The sequence below is a fragment of the Micromesistius poutassou genome (assembly GCF_964030765.1).
Source record: "Micromesistius poutassou genome assembly, chromosome: 11".
Classification (NCBI taxonomy): Eukaryota; Metazoa; Chordata; class Actinopteri; order Gadiformes; family Gadidae; genus Micromesistius; species Micromesistius poutassou.
Genome location: NC_140281.1, coordinates 15,119,299 through 15,139,298, shown reverse-complemented (window position 1 = coordinate 15,139,298; position 20,000 = coordinate 15,119,299). Strand labels below are relative to the sequence as shown.

General features: G+C 49.5%; 1 protein-coding gene across 1 annotated transcript in view; it reads right to left on the bottom strand.

The window, feature by feature from the left end:
• Positions 1–20,000, bottom strand: part of gli3 (GLI family zinc finger 3) — a gene marked incomplete at both ends in the record, with an annotated part of 54,382 nt that overhangs the window by 10,052 nt on the left and 24,330 nt on the right. Inside the window, 5 exons of the mRNA XM_084475200.1 lie at positions 5,562–5,702; positions 7,047–7,160; positions 9,028–9,247; positions 11,340–11,541; positions 16,763–16,918. Coding sequence (XP_084331326.1) covers positions 5,562–5,702; positions 7,047–7,160; positions 9,028–9,247; positions 11,340–11,541; positions 16,763–16,918 — 833 coding nt within the window. The remainder of the gene's footprint in view (positions 1–5,561; positions 5,703–7,046; positions 7,161–9,027; positions 9,248–11,339; positions 11,542–16,762; positions 16,919–20,000) is intronic.

Here is a 20,000-nt window from a genome sequence, read left to right as displayed (position 1 = left end):
CCGCCAGCCGGATTATTGGCCGACGACAACGCCACAAATAAATACATAAATAAACTGAACGATAAATAAATACATAATATATAAACTAATAGGTAAATAAAAAAACCAAAACCGGATGGATTTAGTGGGCAGTGGAGCAAAAAGGGATAGAGGCTAGCAACGTATAAAAACACACACATACACACACACACACACACACACACACACACACACACACACACACACACACAAATACACAGACAGACACACACACACACGCACACACACACACACACCTATACAAATAGAAAACATGAACAATACAAACAAGTGTACATGCACACACAAACACACACACACACACACACACACACACACCTTCCACTTTCCACCTTCCACCTTCCACCTTCCTAAACCAAAATGTTTTACCATTTTTATACTCTCTTTAAAACCAATCTCCCGTTTAAGAAAACAAGAACCTTATCTTTCCCTGTTTTCCAAACACGCTGCAAAGAAGGAGGGGAACAAACTGTAATCCGGGGCCGGTTGCGCGGGGGGACCCGGCCATGCGTGTGAACTCACATTACGGCGGGCTACTGTAGTACGTACGCGCCTGCTATCATTACCGCAACCGCCCCCCCTACGGACCCCGCCTGCGTGTCTCCTTATCGGGCCGCGGGCCGCCGTCGCGGCGTGCATTAGGATTCATGCGACGCGGCGCGTGAATACCGCCGCTGTTTACACGGCAATTTCACTTAGCGGCCCGGGGCCCGCAACGCTGTTTAGCTTTTTATCAAACAACGGCTAATAAATCATACGGCACTTCTGTGGTGTCAGCCTCCGAGATGCTTTGTATGGGGAGACGGGGGAGAGAGGGGGCAGGGGGGAGGGTTATTATTGGGAGGGGGGTGGGGGGGGGAGGGTGAGAGGGAGAGGGATGAGAGAAGAAGGCAAATAAGGATAGATTGAGGGGGAATGAGGGAGCGCAAGGGAGGGTTGGGGAGATGGGAGGGGGCGATGGGGGGGAGGGATGAGAGGGAAAAGGGTGAGAGGGAAGGGGGAATGCAGGACAAGGAGATGAGAGGGTGAGGGAGAGAGGGAGGGAGATGAACGGATAGACAAGGGAAGTGCGAAGGATACAGGGGTTAAGAGAGGATGAGAGTGGGTGAGAAAATGTCAGACAAGAGGGGAAAAAAGAGAGAGAGAGAGAGAGAGAGAGAGAGAGAGAGAGAGAGATAGAGGGAGAGCGGGAGCGATAGACGGCACAAGAGATTGGAAGGGAGAGAATGTGAGAGAGAGGATGAGGTAGAGAATGAGAGGGAGCTGGGAGGGGTGTAGAGAGAGAGGGGGGGAGGAGGGGGGGCGTTAGATGAGAGAGAGAGAGCGAGAGAGAGGAAGGGAGTGCGCAAACAGGAGATTGAGAGAGTGAGCGTTGTTTAACGAGTGCAGGGGGGATGTGGTGGAATGGGTGAGAGTGCTGCTGCAGCCTCATTCTTCTCATCTTGGGGGAAGATCTTCCAGAGCGATTAGGTTCTCCTAGGCCTAATCCTCCTGATCAACTCAAACCAGCCTTCTACCAGCGCTGGCTCCTCCAGCGGGCAGGGAGGGGCCTTCTGAACACTCTACCACCATGATTATCTACCCCCAACACTGGGAAGCCACACAGCGACTACCTGGGCTTCACAGCCACACCGCTCACATAGCGCTACAGCTAAGAGTCGCATCCTTCTTGTATACGTAGCGCTGAGGTAAAAGTCACACTCACATCCTGCTAAGAGAAAAAAAAAAAAAAAAGAAGAACGCGCACAATGAACAAAGAGCAAGCAACAATGTAGGACGGCCAAGAAGGACGGCAAACTTTTGTGCGACATTTTCTTCAATAAACAAAGCTTTCGCCGTTGTCCAGAAATACCTCGCGGGTACTGTGTTTGTTTGTTATTATCCCCCTGTCGACGGAAGGGACGATTCTGTCGACCAATCATCTGACGGCGTGTGTAGCTCAAACTTGCCGGGACCCTTTCAGTCTCATGCTGCCTTCACGTGCTATGGAAAAGACAATCCTTTCCATTTGCGAACTGGAAATTACGAGTGAGTTGTGTTCAAGTGCTTTTGTTATCGTAGTGAAATGAAACATGGCGGACCCACAGATCCTGACCTGTTACTGTTGAAAAGGTCAAAGGTTATCTCATCTCGGCAGCTCGCGTATCAAAATATTCTACAAGCTCTCCAGTGGAAATTACGACGTGAGGGGGTATTCATGTGCAATTTTCACGTCAGCTTTTGGTATTTACCATAATTTCCATAGCACGTGAAGGCACCATTCCCTTCTACATCTTGCTAATGTCGAGGAGCTGATAACAATCACATCCACATTTGGCTAACGTAGCGCTACAGCTAAAAGTCAGATCCACCTTCCTCACATAGTACTGTAGTTAACAGCACATAGTAGCACTATGCTAACTAGGCTAACAGCACTATGTGCTGTTAATATTAAGTTCCGATGCCGATTTCAACATACATGGCGATTTGTTTTAGATTCTTATCTGTGATTATGATGTACAACAGTGTATCCCGGCACTAACAACAATGATGTCTCACTTATTTGAAATTAATTGGACTTGATTTAAAATAACCGTGGGATTATTTAATCCCAACCGCAATCTCAATGAAATGTAGATACGTATCTTTAAGAAACAGTGCTAATCCTAATCTTACAGCCGCCTCAGTCTTATTTTCCCTCCAATCTCGTTAAAAGACATCAACATTTTCATTTTCCATCATATGTTTCTAAAACTACTATAAAATCAAATCAAACACTACATCTCTGTTGGAAGCCAGTTGAAAACATATAAACGAAACAACATTACTTAAGTGTTTTTCTGTTTTTATATATTCAACATAACAAACCTCATGGTTTACTCAACGTGTAGCCATAGCAACACATCACTGAGATTTCAGGGTATTATGGGATACGGGAGTTATTGGCACCTTCTGCAGCAAACTGAAGAATGGAAGCTAGAGGAACGATCCTACTCTGAGAGCTCAACTAGTCTTATCTTTAAACGTCTTTCAGGGGGGGAAAGACGTACTGGGAGAGAGAGAGAGAGAGGGAGAGAGAGAGAGAGAGAGAGAGAGAGGGAGAGAGAGAGAGAGAGAGAGAAAGACTCAATATGGAGGGGAAGAGAGAGAGTGTGACAGAGAGACTCTAGATGGAGGGAGAGAGAGAGAGAGGGAGAAAAACTCTAGATGGAGGGAGAGAGAGAGAGAGAGAGAGAGAGAAAGAAAGAGAGAGAGACAGGGAGAGAGAGAGTAACAGAGAGACTGAGAGAGAGAGAGAAACAGAGAGACAGAGAGACAGAGAGAGAGAGAGAGAAACAGAGAGACAGAGAGACATAGAGAAACAGAGAGATTCTAGATGGAGAGAGAGAGAGAGAGAGAGAGAAACAGAGAGACAGAGAGACAGAGAGAGACAGAGATACTCTAGATGGAGAGCGCGAGAGAGCGCGCGAGAGAGAGAGAGACAGAGAGAGAGAGAGAGATAGTGGTGTAGGGTACATGCAACAAACATGGAGGAGCTAATATTGACTCCCGCGTGGCGCCTGTCGACTGCGCGGGCCAGATAACTGATAAGCGAGCTAAACGCTGCAGATCTGATGCGTATCTCCGGGCACCGGCGGCGTTAGCCACGCTGCGGCTAATGCGTCACGGTGTGGAGCGTGTTTCCGCTGCGTGAAAACACGTCGACACGCCAGAGAACACGCAGCGGTGTGGCACGGAGGTCTGCGGAGAGACACCAACCACACAAAAAATGAGGACAACCAGGTAGACGGTCGAAGACGACCAGTGAGTTAAAACAAATGAGTGGTTAAGGAGCCCTTATTGTACCGCCTGGTGTTATTCCAAAGGCTTCAAGTGGCTCAACAACACCAGACCCGGTGGAAAAATAGGGGCCCTTTAATAACAAAGATGTTTAGTCCCGCGTACAACCAGCATATCGCTTCAGAATCTGTGCAAACACTACTTTAGAGACAAACAAAGTGCCAGTGTGTAGTGGCCAGGGGGTTTCACTCTGAACCCGAAAAGGTTCTGTGTTCAGTTGACCGGTTCCACAGTCTACCGTGAGCAGGATGGCCGTACCCATACCTGCTCCTTGCTGACCGGTATCTGAATGCACCATGAGTCACGGTGGTAAATAAACTTGAAGGTAAGTGCAGGCCTGACTCCAGGCGTGGGCCCAGACGGACGCATCTGCTCTTTCTTTCAGACATGCTTGAGAATCGGGGGGAGGGGTCTGTCTATTGGTTGGTTATATGGAAATTCGCCCCCCCGTCCCCACGTACACCCACCCACACACACATACACACACAGTAGAGTGTGTTTGGAGAGACAGTGTGGTCCAAAGACTGTACTTATCCCATTACTGCATTACTGGAGGGAGGGGAGGGGAGAGATAAGAGCATTTTTTCTAAAGCTGAATGAGATGGTTGGGGGTAAGGGGGAGGGAGGGTGTAGGAGGGGGAGGGAGGGTGTAGGAGGGGGGAGGAGGGAGGGAGGGAGGGAGGAGGAGAGAGGGGGAGAGGGCTTTGGTGCTGGAATCTCGTTCCAGATCTGCTCGTGCACGGGAAATGAAAACCCAATATCTGGGTAGAGTCAAAACCGCCGGGAGCAAGAGGGAGGGAGAGAGAGGGAGAGAGAGGGAGAGAGAAGGGGAGGGCAAGTCAGAGAGACATAGAGTGAGAGGCAGGGAGAGCGGGAGAGAGAGAGAGAGAAGTGGGAATGGTTCAAAATTTCTAAATAATATTCTGGATTCGATTCCAGATGGAAGACAAAAATAAAAAAAATCTTAAACAAAGACAACTTAACAGGACTGACTGTGTTGGCACCATGTGTAGTCATGGTGATACTGTACCTTCCGTGAGCCCAGTAGGGGGGGTGGGGGCGGCGTCACAGAGTTAGGGGGGAGAAGGTCGGTAAGGTGATGGGCACTGAGGTCAGATTGACACTTGGAGCGATGAGACGGTGTGTGTGCCTGTGTGTGTGCATGTGTGTGTGTGAGTGGATGAGATGATCCTCTATAAAGACCACCTCATGCCCCCCCCCCCCCCATCCAGGAAGCAGGAAGTTGTCAAGCAGACCCTCAGCCTTCAGATGTGGGAGGCAGCCCATTCCGCACGGAGGATATCAATTATAGATAGAGGTTAGCACCGCCGCGGAGCGCTAGCGTGTCAGAGGGCTAACAGACAGCTGTAGACAAAGCTGTTGCACATGGTGTGTGTGTGTGTGTGTGTGTGTGTGTGTGTGTGTGTGGCGTTGCAAATGTGTGCTTTTTTGATTGGACGACATCAGCTGATCCAATGTGAAGCAATAATAGTATGCTGGTTTTATCGACAGTTCACATAATAATGTTATCCAGTTGTGGGAGAGGTTTTATTTTAGTGAGAGTGCTGCATAGAATTGATAGCATTTGCTTTGTTTTGATTTAATTCTACTGTCAACAGACACATTCCCTTCACTACGCCTCACAGTTTTTCTCTGTTTATGTTTTATTCCGTAATTTTTTCACATTGGATGAATAAACTCACGTGGACGAGTTGTTCCTGGGTATCAAACTCGCGGCAGCAGCCCTCCCAGTGGCAGTTGGTCTCGTACACCAGGTCTGGCTCCTGCCGGCCCTCGTCCTTATCCCCTTCCTCCTTCACCATCGTCATCCCCTCGGGGTGATCCTGGACACACACACACACACACACACACATACACATAAGGATGGTGGTCGGGGTGCTGATGGTGGTAGTTCTAGTTGTGATGATGCTGATGGTGGTAGTGGTAGTGGTGGTGGTAGTGGTGGTGGGGGTGGGGGTGGTGATGGTGGTGGTAGTGGTGGAGGTGGTAGTGGTGGTGATGGTGATGGTGGTAGTTGTGGTGGGGGTGGGGGTGGTGATGGTGGTGGTAGTGGTGGAGGTGGTAGTGGTGGTGGGGGTGGGGGTGGTGATGGTGGTGGTGGTGGTGGAGGTGGTGGTGGTGGTGATGGTGGTAGTTGTGGTGGGGGTGGGGGTGGGGGTGGGGGTGGTGATGGTGATGGTGGTGGTGGTGGTGGAGGTGGTGGAGGTGGTTGTAGTGGTGGTGGTGGTGGTGATGGTGGTAGTTGTGATGGTGGTAGTGGTGGTGGTGGTGGTGGTGATGGTGGTAGTTGTGGTGGTGGTGGTGGTGATGGTGATGGTGTGTTTTAAATGGGTCTAAGTGGTGGTTTCTTGGTGTAGTAGGGGTAGGTCTGGGGGCTGGGTAGACTTTTTTTGGTGTGTTTTGGGGGACCGCTGAATGTTCATCAATCAATTGTGTTTTCATCAACTTTAAACACTTTAGTTCTATCACAGGAACACAAAGAAGCCATTCTTGTCTGCTGTTAGAGAACAAAGAAGTATTTAGCGTGTTGATTTTCCGTTGTTAACTGTGTCTGAGGATGTAGGTTGAAATAATAGCCTACACCCAATATAATACTTCATGAATTACATTCAATTCCACCGGCAGACAAAAAGCCATTGTCTTGTCTTTTTGTGTTCCATCAATGTGCCGGGCGACCATTTTAAAAGTGCCTAATGACATTACACACTCACACATTCACACATTCACGGTCCTTAAACAAATGGTGTGCAAATGTGTTTTTTAATGAATTATGTCTTCTGTCTATCCATCCAAGTTTCCAAAATAAAATCCCTCTCCAAAAAAATAATCAATGACGTCTTGGGCCCATAATTCCGAGTCGCCCAAATAAAAGTCCCCTCCACATCTGGCTTCGCTAATGAGCTCCAACCCAGAGGAACAACTAATGATTCAAATCAGCTGAATGGGTAAGTAGAGTAGACAGATGTAGCCAAAAAACAAGAATGAGCTTTTTTTTTTCTACTTCCACAAAACAGGAAAAGGTCTGGCCACTGGTGAGAAGAGAGCGTATATATTTCAGTTTGTTGTCGGTTTGTTGTTCTCTGTTTCCCTGTTGATGTACTGCAAGGAAAATTTCCACGCAAACGGACAACAAAGTATTATCTTATGTTATATGTTTCAGTGTTCACCTGGAGGCTGACGGCTCCCGGGCTGGGCAGGTCCTCCTCAGGTTTCATCTTGGAGCGCTTGTGATGCATGGGGTCCCCGGTGCTGCTGACGGCCGACTCGCTCGTCGGTTTGGTCTGACAAAACACAGGAAGTAGCCGTCCATTTTGAAAACTAGAATTGCGCAAGAGACGACATTCTCTCATGGTCACCTCGTGCACGGTCTGACGGTATCGCAGCGAAGGACCGCATCGAAGATCACACACAACCAACAAAACGCCATTACCTGATTGGCTACATTAGCCACTTTTCGTGTATTTTTTCTCATACTGTTAATTAAATGACATTTATTATGTGGCGCTTACAGATACATTCTGTGGAAACTGGTAATTGTTTCTTGATATTTCATATTTTATTTTTGTAGTAACATATACAATAACCGCACAATTTTGCCTTGTCTTGCCATGAGTGTGACTTTGAAATACACCAGCCTGTGTAGTTAGGTTTGTATATATTAATGATTGATAGAGGTGTGTCTAGTTCTTGTGTCTCATGTATTTTTCCTGAAGGCTTCTGTCAGATTGGACACATCCATTAAGACTGTGTAAATATTTAAGAGACATCTGACTCAAATATATTCCACTCTCTGAGCACGGCCAACAAAAGCAAGAGCAAGAGCTCGTTAGCTTCCCAGGTCATGCCGATTACAGCTAACTCAATTAACCAATCAGTTAGCCACTGGGTGTGTGTATGTTGGGGTGGAGGGGGGTTTCCAGTAAGAATATGAATCAGTAAGAGTAAGAATCAGCAGAGTAAGAATCAGCAGAAAAAACAAAAGATGGTGCCCCCTCATTTCCTGTATGTACAGGATGGATATATCCTGGACACCATGTGACATTTAAACAAAATGGTTGCTATTTAGTTCGATTTTTTTAGTTTTTAAAGTTCTCAATAAGGGATAATTTAACGTGGAAATAAGGTTAAATGTTGACTGTGTTTCAGATCTATGCCAGTTTCCACACCTGCTGCCGTGGAAACACTGTTCCTAGACGAAGACACAATGTGAAAATCACTAAATTGATTTGCCAATTTGATTAATTGATTTACCTTAATTGGGTGAATGAAGTATGTTGACGTCTAAGATTACTGAAACAAGTCACTATCTCCTCTCCACACTCCCACCACTTGAGAAGCAGATTGTTAACAACAGAATGTGGTTATTGGGTCCCCCTTAGTTGTAACACAGATATTTGTACTGTATTTGTTTACCTCTAAATCCCAGCTAACCCTCTCAGAGGCTGCACCAGATTCCCAGCACAAACTCCCAGAGCAACCTCTTTTTATGTTACCCAGCAGGGGGTCAAGGGTCAAGTTTGGCGTGCACTATTTAAATAAAGCCCCATTTGGGCAACAGCCCCCAACCCGCCCCCCCCCAAAAAAAACCAGACTCCCGGCAACCAAGAGGGACGACAGCCAATCAGGGCTGAATATTTATCGGAGGCGGCGGTAGCGGCGGCGGGCCGTGCGTGCGGTGCGGCCCGCCACCGGGCCACGGAGAGAGCGTCGCGGCGTTGGATCCATCCATCCACGTCAATACCCTGCACCCAGACAGCGTCGCTCCCTCGCTAGTGATTAATGGCGGCAGCGGAGGGATTCTATGCTAACAAGCCCCTTGTCGTTTGCTTTCCGCCGCGCCGCCGAAACCCCGTAGCACCGGCAGCTCGCGGTCCGCGGGAAGAGGGGAAAAACCCGGAGAGACGAGCGGCTAGCTAGGAACGAGGGAAGCTCCCAGGAGAGCGATGGCGCGGAGGGGGGGGTGGGGGGGGAAATGGGGTTCTGCCGCTAACCGCAGTTAGCGTTAGCGGCGGGGACCCCCCTTCCCCCCCCTCTCCCCCTGCCCTTCCTCTGCGCCATGTCTGCCGGCGTGCAGAGCCCGCTATCTATCAACGGTGATGATGAATCGCGTGGCACGCCGGCTCGCGGCTAGCAGCTAGCGGTGCTCACCTGCGGCGAGTCACTGGAGACCGGCAGTCGCTCACTGGCGGCGAGGCCGGGGGGCGGGACCACGGTGACGGGTCGCTGGGTGGCGAAGGCGGGTGTGGGGTGGATGAGGGGGGGGCTGTGGCCGAACGCCGAGCCCACCAGCCCCGGCTGGCGGCCGATCAGACCCTGGTGCATCTGGAGAGCCACGGGGGTGGAGGGGTAGGCGAAGCTCAGTGCCGGGCTGGGAGGAGGGAGAAGAAGGGGAGGAGGAGAGAGAGGATATTGTGGATCAGAAAACGCAGCTTGGAAGTATAGGACACAAGGAGACGCCACGACAATCAGGACATGGGTTTGAAGATGTGTTGGTATAGCGATGCAGAGGCAAGGGGGGGAGGGTGATTTCTGGACTTTTTCTCGCCACCCCGGGGACAATCAGACGGGAAGTGCCGTGTTAATGGATGATCACAGATGAAGGCCCGTGGTAATGCTGGAGCTAGGGCGTTTACAGGAGGCTCCAAGATTCACGTTCACTAAGTGTGAATAACCACGCTGTTCTGTCTGGGGCTCTGTGACATTTATCTGCTGGCTAAATGATAACCAAAGATTAGGGAAGGAAAGTGTGTAACATGGTGGATAATATATAGACGTCTTAATCTGTCCTAAAATGCGTGTTCTTGCTGGGTGTGAGTGCTCTTGATGGTGAAGCGCCTCCCCCCAGAGGCGAGTGTGTTTAAGCTGTGGTCTGAGGCTGGGCTGAGGAGGGAGGGACCCCGCACGGGCCCTCGGGGGCCCTGGGGTGAACCACAGGGGAGGTGAACCACAGGTGAAGCACCAGGTAAACACTGCTCTCTGCGGCTGGAACCCAGCAGCCCAAGACCAGGCTCCGCTCAGCAGGCTGCCTGGCCCACTAAAACTAGCGAACCCGCTGGATAAACAGGCTTAAACTAGTTTAAACCTGGTTTAATAAACTAAGCCTAGCTTAAACCTAGCAAACCATCTGGACAAAGATTGTGCACTACTTTTAAGCTGATTTACAAAGCCCAGCCTAGCCTTAGACGGAACAACTATATAAACAGTATAGTTGATATAGACAGGCTTAAACTAGTTTTCAACCTGGTTCAGGAAGCTTATTTTATCAAAACCTTATCCTTTGAAGACAACAAGACAAAAAGCGACTGCCCCTAGCCCGATGGTGTATTACTGTAATTATAAATGACACGTAGAGCTCTGTGTGAGTGGAGACCAGGGGAGCATTCATCGTAGCGGCGCCCCAGACGCCCCGCTCTCCCAACACTCATACGTCTGAGGCTCTTATTAAAGGGACCAACGGAAATCAATGACCCGGGACGCGTCTGGGGGCCCGGGGCCCCTGTCATATCGCTCATCCCTGTGTTGGTCGGAGCCATTTGGAGGCTGTCACCGTGACAACGGACCAGAGCGCCGGGTGATCGATCAGCCTCTCCACACAGATCGCTGATCAATGGATGTACAGGGAGGGGGCCGGGGGGGGATGCTACCTCTCTCTCTCTCTGTGTCTCTGTCTCTGTCTCTCTCTCTTTCTCTCTCTCTCTCTCTCATCCTCTTTCCCTCTTTTCGCTCTCTGTCTCTTCCTCTCTCTCATCACCGCTTTACTCTCTCTCTCTCTTGCTCTCTCTCTCTCTCTCTCTCTCTCTCTCTCTCTCTCTCTCTCTCTCTCTCTCTCTCTCTCTCTTTCTCTAGGGGAATGGTGGGTGGGGGTCGTGATGGGTCCCAAGGGGGAGGGGATGTGGGAGGGGAGGGAGGGAGGGGGGAGAGATGAGTGACGCCAACCTCCAGGGGAGACCAGAGGAATATCCCACACAGCAGCCAGACACACACACACATGCACACACACACACACACACACACACACACGCACGCACGCACGCACGCACGCACGCACGCACGCACGCACACACACACACACACATGCACACACACACGCACACACACACACACACACACACGCACGCACGCACACATGCACGCACACACACACACACACACACACACACACACAGGCACAGGTATGTGTGCTCTCTCACACACAAGCAAGTTCAAACACACACACTCGCACACACACACACACATACACACATACACACACACACACACACACACACACACACACACACACACACACACAGAAACACATTTTGTGTTTTTTTTTAACACTCACTCAGGCACACACAGTGTTATTTTATATCCATTTAACTCCTGAAGTCTATTTAGTCATTGAGGAGATGTACGGTGAGTCCAGCAAAGTGTTGTTGTATTGCTGATGTATTCATTACAACGTAACAGAGGGCCTGTACCTGAGGGCCCCGGCGGACAGGTGTCCGTAAGAGCCGGAGGCGGAGGAGCTGGAGCGGGAGTTGTTCAGGATGGTCACCAGGGAGTTGGGCGAGTTGCGGATCATGGTCTGGAGGTCGAAGCTGTGCTCCGACAGCGGAGAGATGGTCAGCGGACGTTTCCTGCTCGGCCGGGACGGGATCCGGGGGCTGGGGAACCGGGAGTCTGCCGGGGGGGGGGGGGTTAGGGTTAGAGAGGGTCCAGGTCAACACACACAGTGGAGCTCCACTGCTGGGTTCAGTAAACCCCATCAGCCTGAAAGAAACACAGCCCTTTTTCTTTATGGGAGTGGACTTAGGTTGCAGTCAGGATGCTGCGTGTCTGCTTTGACTTTCAGCCAAAGGTTCTGTGTTCGATCCCCATTGTCCCTGCAGTGTGCCTGGAGACATCCCAGAGCAGAATGCCAAACCCCCCCCCTACCTGCTCCTAAATGACCTGCATCTATAAATTATTGTTTTATAAAGAAATTAAACCCCCTTCATCAAAATTCCAGGGTGAAACAAGCATTCTGAGACCAAATTAAAACCTGTCAAAGTTAGCAGTTGGTGGAAAGATTCTGGAGCGTTTGGGAGAACAATTCCAGAACCAATCCCAAGCAATCCAGAAGGTTCCGTGGCGTTTCTGAACCTACGGAACGTTCTGAATTCCCGTTTCTCGGAAGGTTCCGGAAACCTCGAGGAACAGAAGCCACGCCCCCCCCCCCACCCCCCAGCGCATTGTTTGACAGTTGACGTGCGATGGTAACCCAAACAGAGGACGTCTTGCGTGTCACTCAGCTGTCGCGGGGAGCGCCGGGCTGTCGGCTGATGCTCTGCTTCCGTTTCACCAGAGAAAGAGCCTTCATGGCGCAGACATGCCTGCCGCTGTTTATGCTTGTATTAAAAACCTGCGTTGTCCTTTCAAACGCAATCACTGTTGACTGGAAATACTGACGGGGGGTTTGAAAGGGTACGAAGGAAAAGAGAAAAGGCGCTCTTTCTTCCCCCGTACAATGACGGAGCCACGGGGAGAGATTTAAACATGACATTTGTTGTCTTTTCATTCACAGATGTCACAAACAGCACGGTTTGAGAGGGAGAGAGGGGCGGGGGTGTGTGTGTGTGTGTGTGTGTGTGTGTGTGTGTGTGTGTGTGTGTGTGTGTGTGTGTGTGTGTGTGTGTGTGTGAGAGAGTGTGTGTATCAACACACATTCACACATGCACTCAATCTTGTGTGTGAACATTGTGTGGTGTGTTTTGTGCTGTACCTTGTGTGTGTGTGTGTGTGTGTGTGTGTGTGTGTGTGTGTGTGTGTGTGTGTGTGTGTGTGTGTGTGTGTGTGTGTGTTGCCGGTGACACAATGACTTTGTGACTCAAGACAGGGAAGTAAAAACATTTTCGTGTGAGTCGTGAAGGCGAACAAAACGCGGCGGCTAGCCCCTCCCCTTGCGTGGGCGCCCTCACACCCATCCATCTCCCCTGACACACCATTACTGACGGACCCTTTCACATGCTAATCACACGGTGTGTGTGCGTGATTTTTTATATGAATGTGTGTGTGTTCGTGTGTGTGTGTGTGTGTGTGTGTGTGTGAGTGTGTGTGTGTGTGTGTGTGTGTGTGTGTGTGTGTGTGTGCATGTGTGTGAGTGTGTCTGTGTGTGTGTGTGTGTGTGTGTGTGTGTGTGTGTGTGTGTGTGTTTGTTCATGGGCCCATTATTGTGTGTGTTGGTATGTGTTATGACATTATTGTGTGAGTGTGTGTGTGTGTGAGTGTGTGTTTGTGAATGTGTGTGTGTGTGTGTGTGTGTGTGTGTGTGTGTGTGTGTGCGTGCGTGTGTGTGTGTGTGTGTGTGTGTGTGTGTGTGTGTGTGTGTGTGTGTGTGTGTGTGTATGTGTATGTAAGCATGTGTGTGTGTTCACATGGTAGTGGTGCTGGGAGCAGGTTTGGCAGCAGGCCTGTGTGTGTGTGTGCGTGTGTGCGTGTGTGTGTGTGTGTGTGTGCGTGTGTGTGTGTGTGTGTATGTTTGTGAGTAAGTGTGTGTGTTTGTGTGTGTGTTTATCCTGCACACTAATCTGCAGTCCCTCTCCACAGATTCTCCTGCTACCATTCCTACTGGATGGGGGGGGGGGGGTTAGATATAACCCATGTACACACACCATTGTACAACTAGCACCGGGGACGACACACAATCGCACACACAAATCCCAGAGCGCACAGCATCTCTGAACACAATGCCCGCCGCGTGCTCTTCCTCTAAATACGTACCTTTTATGTTCCCTCTTCAGCATATAGCATCATACACCCCCTACCTGCAACCCAGGGATTTATCATCCCCTTGGAGTGGGCTACATATGAAAACACACACACACACACACACACACACACACGCACACACACACACGTGCACACTTGTGGGGACCTTGTTCTGTAGATGCAACCCCTGACCTCTAGTGATGACATCTGTATTCTTTCTCGTAAACAGACTAAATCTAAAGAGAGAGAAGCTCCACTTTTGCTCAATTAATATGTGTGCGTGTGTGAGTGTGTGTGTGTGTGTGTGTGTGTGTGTGTCTGTGTGTGTGTGTGTGTGTGTGTGTGTGTGTGTGTGTGTGTATGTGTGTGTGTGTGTGTGTGTGTGTGTGTGTGTAATTTTTCTGAATGCTGGTATATGTGTGCATTGGCATTCTGTGTGCCTGTGTGTGTGAGAGAACATATGTGTGTGTATGTGTGGGTGTGTAAGTGTGGGTATGAGAGTATATGTGTCCAGAGTGAAGTTGGTGACGGTAGTTGGGTGGGTGTATCCGTGGGTGTATGTGTGTGTGTGTGTGTGTGTGTGTGTGTGTGTGTGTGTGTGTGTGTGTGTGTGCGTGCGTGCGTGCGTGCGTGCGTGTGTGTGTGTGTGCGTATGTGTGTGTGTGGGTACGTTCCACTACAACAAGGCCTCATGGGAGAGGTGTTTATTAATGCGCCGCCCAAATGATGAATCGGCCGTGCGAGGAGAGAGAGAGAGGAGCGTCCCGTAGCTCGACTGTCCCTCTAATTTCCTCTTGATTTATGGACGCCGCGGCTGGTTAGCTGCCACGCCATTAATTCCCGGGCCGGACTGACAGCAGTTGGAACAAAAAGTGGCGCTAAAGCCTTGAACGTTCCCCGACAAACCTGATGGTGACCTGAGGTACCGCAGGTTCAAACCCCCTGTCGCTTAACACAAGCTCGCTCATCTAGGTGGACTCGGCTACACCTAGCCAAACGGAGCACTGATGTAGCTGAAACCCAGCCAAAAGCCTTTCTGTACCGAGCTAAAGCTAGCTTCATCTTGGCTGTGAACTAGCGGAAATCTAGCGTGTGAAATACCCAGTGGCAATAGGGGATCCCTGCTGCCTCATGCTCAGGTGTTACGCTGAAGTCCTACACAGACTGTTACCAGTGGCTGCTCCTGAGCTGAACACTTGTGTGTTCACTTGTGGCGGTGTGAGGGAGTGGATTAATGCGAGCACCCAGTGGGTGCAAGCTTAAACATTTTGTAACTGTTCCAAAAATGAGACCATCATTTAGAGAAAAAAAGGTTTAAAAACCTATGTGTCTCTGCTGACCATATGGGAACGGTACACTCTTGAGTGGAGTGGTTGTAGAGGCTTTCAGGGGGTCTTGAGTGTTCAAAGAAAGCTTGACTTAATACGACTGAATGAAGGTCCATTGGTAGAGTGGATTTCATAGTTTTTCTGCTGAGCAAATTAGGCCTAATGTACACAGCAATTAGGCTACATAACCATAATCAATAAGCATAATTAACCACGCTGTTGTCACGTAGTGTACGTTTATGTACACAACAAAGGTTAAACAGTATAGAGGGCTAGCCCATTAATAAAGAAAATATTACCGTGCTATTTTCAGGAGGAGGAAAACAGCAAGCAAGACAATTATAATTAGCTAATAAAGATCTCAAATTCATACGTTAGTGTGATGATCCATGAGCTCTTACGCTAATTAGAGAGTAAGCAGCCAGACAATAAGCCATTAAAACACAAGCTAGCAAGACAGGCCTATTGTTTCATTAGCCGCCTCTTACCAAAGGTAATTACACTGATGTGAAGGAGACTAAAATAGTTGCTACAACACTGTAGCCGACGTTATTAGCAAAAGCCTCTTGATACGGCATGTCCTTTGTGTTTGCTTTTGCTTTTTTTTTTCTTTCCTTTTAATGTGTTCTTGTTTCAGGCCGGGGATATACATTGTTTAAACCTGAGGAGTTATTACTACCAATGATCACACACTTTTTCTGAAGAGTGAAAGAGACACTGGCATCGCCACTCGAAATGTGGCCCTAATAGTTTGGTTTTCAGTCTATTAATCTTAAACGTTGACACAGAAGAAAGGATTTCTGCAGTGATGAATGGAGGGACATTCCAATTCCCTCTTAATAGCAATTAATTTACTGATACCGAGCGAGGGTTAGCCGAGTTTTAATTAGTTTGTTCCCGAAGAATACGCCAGAACTTCACCCCGGATTTCCGAGGGAAAGCGCTGCTCGCGACGAGGAAACGCTCTCTCATCAAAGGCGGCGTGGCGAGGCGGTCTGACCTTCAAAAGATTCAGCGTGCGTTTAATTTCCTATTTACTCTTAAATAACTCATTAGCATAAGTCCCGGCAGCATGCAGGGCTGGGCCCACCGTGTGTCGGCAATAGCTCATTTAAATCATGTCAAACTGTGTGGTCAAAACTGTTAGTTTGGGCTATATTTAGAGACCGTAATAGGTGTGTAAGCCACACTGTCTGTGTGCGTTAAATGCCAAAGTTAGCAGTTTCAATCCCACTGGGGATTCATCAATATTTACCGTAGGTACTCTGAGTCAGGGGCTGTTTTTAAACAAAAGCGTTTTGTGCGGTTTTCATGATGGAGTCCCGTATGCAAATGAGCGGGCGCACAGACCCACCGTCTCCCTCACAAGTTTGAAACTGAGTTATCCAAGTTGTGGACTTCAACACTAGAATGTGTGTGTGTGTGTGTGTGCGTGTGTGTGTGTGTGTGTGTGTATGTGTGTGTGTGGTATTTAAGAATTCAAAAAAAGGGACAGGAAGAATACTACAGAGGATTGAACCCAAGAGTCCTCAATGTGTGTGTCTGTGCGTCTCACAACGAGTCGGTTGTCAGAGCGACTATCTCAATGTTAAGACGAAGCGATAATAGACGATCCAGGATGTCTGCTGGGTTACCCTTAAAAACCGGATCCAAGATGGCCACCCGGTTGGCATGTAAGATACCGTCGAAGACGTCTACAAGGTCCACATTAAAGATCTAAGACGTCTTCTAGTTCAACTTTGAAGACACCATCCTAGATGGCCATCAAGACTGGATCTGAGACGTCTACCAGGTCAGTATTAAAGACAGGCTCCAGGCTGACTCACTCTCCATGGCCTGCAGGTACTCCATGTGCAGGGCCGTGTTCCCCGCCCCCGCCGCCGCCATGGAGGGCAGGAGGTCGGCCGAGTAGGGGCTCCGGTGGCCCGCCAGCAGCGCCATCTGGTGGTAGTACTCCGCCGTTGACAGACCTGCGTGAGGAGCTGTGGAGGAGGAGGATGGAGAAGGAGGAGCAGAGAGGGAGACAAGGAGCAAGGACGAGCAAAGGAATAGAGAAGGAGACAGGGAGCAAGATGGAGAGGAGGAGCAGAGAGGGAGACAGAGTGCAAGATGGAGAGGAGGAGCAGAGAGGGAGACAGAGTGCAACATGGGACGGAGGATTGAGTAGGAAAGGAACCAGGAGAGGACAGGGCAGCACGGAGAAGGAGAAGAAGGAAGAGGAGTGCAGGAGGAGAGGAGGAGCAAGAATTAACAGGCCCCAGGAGTGAAAGGAAAAAGTGGAAAAATGGGGATATTTCGAACAAACAGAAGCATAGCGAAATAGAGAAGGAGAAACAGAGAGAGAGAGAGAGAGAGAGAGAGAGAGAGAGAGAGAGAGAGAGAGAGGGATGAGGGATGTACATGGAGAGGGAGAGAGAAGAAGAAGACACATAAATAATTAGCTGGGTGGAGGAGACAGCACCTGCGCTGGGTTTTCCAGAGCCGCTCTTCATTTACATCAGATGCTAATCAGCACGGCGTTAATGAGCGCATTAGCTATACAATCAAGCCATGGGGAACAGGTGCAGCGGGAGGTTCACCTGAAGTGGAGGGCCCACATGGGACTAGCTCGCATGCTAACGCAGAGATTACACACAAGCACACACGCTATCTGTTAGCGCTCCCCTAATTTGTTTGTGTTCTGTTTTGAAGTATTATTCCTTAAACTGCACTTTGTTTACTTTTAGTATGCCCGGTTCTTCTTGTCAGCTTGGGGGAACCATTGTAGTATAGTCCATGGGGTGTTTGACTCCCAGCCGAAAGGTACTGTGTTCGATCCCCAATGTGCACAGCCTAGTCGGTAGGCATCCTAGAGCAGGATGCCCCCTAACCTCTACCTGCCCCTTAATGCCTCCTCGGAACCCACAATAAGTGGCTTTGGATGAAGGGGATCTGTATGGCCTCATGGGAAAAAGTAAAATAGTTTGGAACCTGTGTAAATGCGCATGTGCATGCGTGTGGTATGAGCGTATACACAGATGGCCATCTATGGGCATGCAGACGCGCAGGCATGCGACAGAGATGAGCGATATGGCAGTCTGCTGGGTCTGTCTCCTCAGCTCCTTCTTAGACTCTATGGAAATTTATGTTTTCTAAAACAAAGAAACTAAATCTGCCCAGATAGAAACAAAGGCTCACACAACCCCCCACACATCTCTGTCTCTCTCTCTCGCTCTATCTCTCTCTCCCTCCACCGCTCCCTCACCCCTCTCTCCCTCCCCATCTCTCTCTGTCTCACACTCTCCCCCCCATCTCCATCCCCATCAGCCTCTCTGTCTCACACTCCCCCCTCTCCCCCATCTCTCCCATCATCTCCCTCCCTCGCTCTCCATCGCTCCCTCTCTCCCTACCTCTCTCCCTCTCCCTCCACCCCCTCCCCTACCGCTCCTCCCTAACTCCTTCCCTGTGTAGTTATAGAAATCTGTAAGTCCTCAGGAGCTTGGCGTTCCAAAATAAACATCCATCGGTGGGCTTCCGTATGCAAATGAGCTAGGAAAGGCGGGAAAGAATAGAACCCTAGCGCTGTGGTAAGGAATTGGATGTGGAATCCAGAATCTGTTTAGACCCGCAAAGTGATGTGGATTATTCACGTCTTTTCTTCCCTAATTTAAGAAAAAAAAGGGCAAAGAAAGGGAAATAAAGGCAGGCATACATTGAGGAAGATCCAGTCCCCGGGCCCGCCTGCGTGCCTGCGAGAGGCCTCTCTGATTGGCTGAACAGAGGTAGAGGAGAGATTCTAAATGAATTCGATCTGGGTATTATGTCTAAAGTGGAAGGAGGTGGTGGTGGTGGTGGGTGGGGGTTGATAATTGTCCATGCTGTTCCGCTCCAGCTTTGCATTCATCCCATAATAAGCTCTGTTCTGCGCAAGAGAAAGAAACGCTTTGCGGAATTTTTTAACATGAGAAGTGTCGCTGGCATCGGGAGTTCCTTCCTCAGGGCAAAAGTAAATTAAAAAGGGGGCGGGGCCAAGGCCTGATTGTGGCTGTTGGCGTGGAAACAGAGGAGAGGCTGAGCCACGGGGGGGGGGGGGAATCCACCGTATAGAAACCTCATCGCATGGCATCGCCCAGGGGCCCGATGACCGAGCAAGTGGGGAAAGAGAGAGAGAGAGAGAGAGAGAGAGAGGTGGAAGAGGAGAAAGAGAGAGATATGGAGAGAGAGAGAGAGAGAGAGCGATATGGAGGGAGAGAGAGAGAGGGAGAGAGGAGTGAAGACTCAGAGAGAGGGAGGGGGGTAGAGAGAGAGGAGATGTTGGGAGGTATAAAAAATAAATAACTAAATGCCACCCACAAAAAAACATCTCCAGCGGCTTCTGTTAATTAATTCATCATTATTCAAACGCTCTTTACAGTCAAAAGAAAATTAAACCAAAATCGTTGCATAGTGTAGTAGCCCGACCCCTCCTTTCTCTCGCTGTTAGCGCGGCGCTAAGCTAACGACACACGCTGACAGGTTCATTAATCAGCAGCCTGATTGAAGGTCTCATTAGCGGCTCAGTCACCATCCAACGCACTTTAAACCCAACTAGGGATGCTATTTTGACTGGGATTTCACATAGCAGAGGCTAGGTCATGCTATGCTAGCTCTTAATGGAGAAGCAAAGGTAGTCTAGTTTAGGGTTCAAGCACTTCTGGTTCCTGGTTAATGACTAGCAACTCACACTTGGAGGGAAGAGAGAGTTTTGCGAGAGTGCAACGGAGGGGAAGGAGAGTGAGGTTGGAGAAGAATAAGCAGAAAGAATTGAGGAGGGTAAGAGCGAGAGGTAGAGAGGATAAAGTGAAAGTGATGACAGAGTGTGAGAGGGAGAGAGAGAGAGAGAGAGAGAGAGGGAGAGGTAAGATGGGGTTGAGAATGAGATGGGATAAGAGAGGCAAAAGGAAGAGTGGCAAGAGTGAAAGAGAGGTGGCCTGAGAGTGGGATCTGAGTATCAGAACATCTCTCTCCGACCCGGGTACGCGAGGGGTCCCCCCCCCCCATCCTCCACACCTCCAGAGAGCCCTGACATCTCACATCAAAGGATCT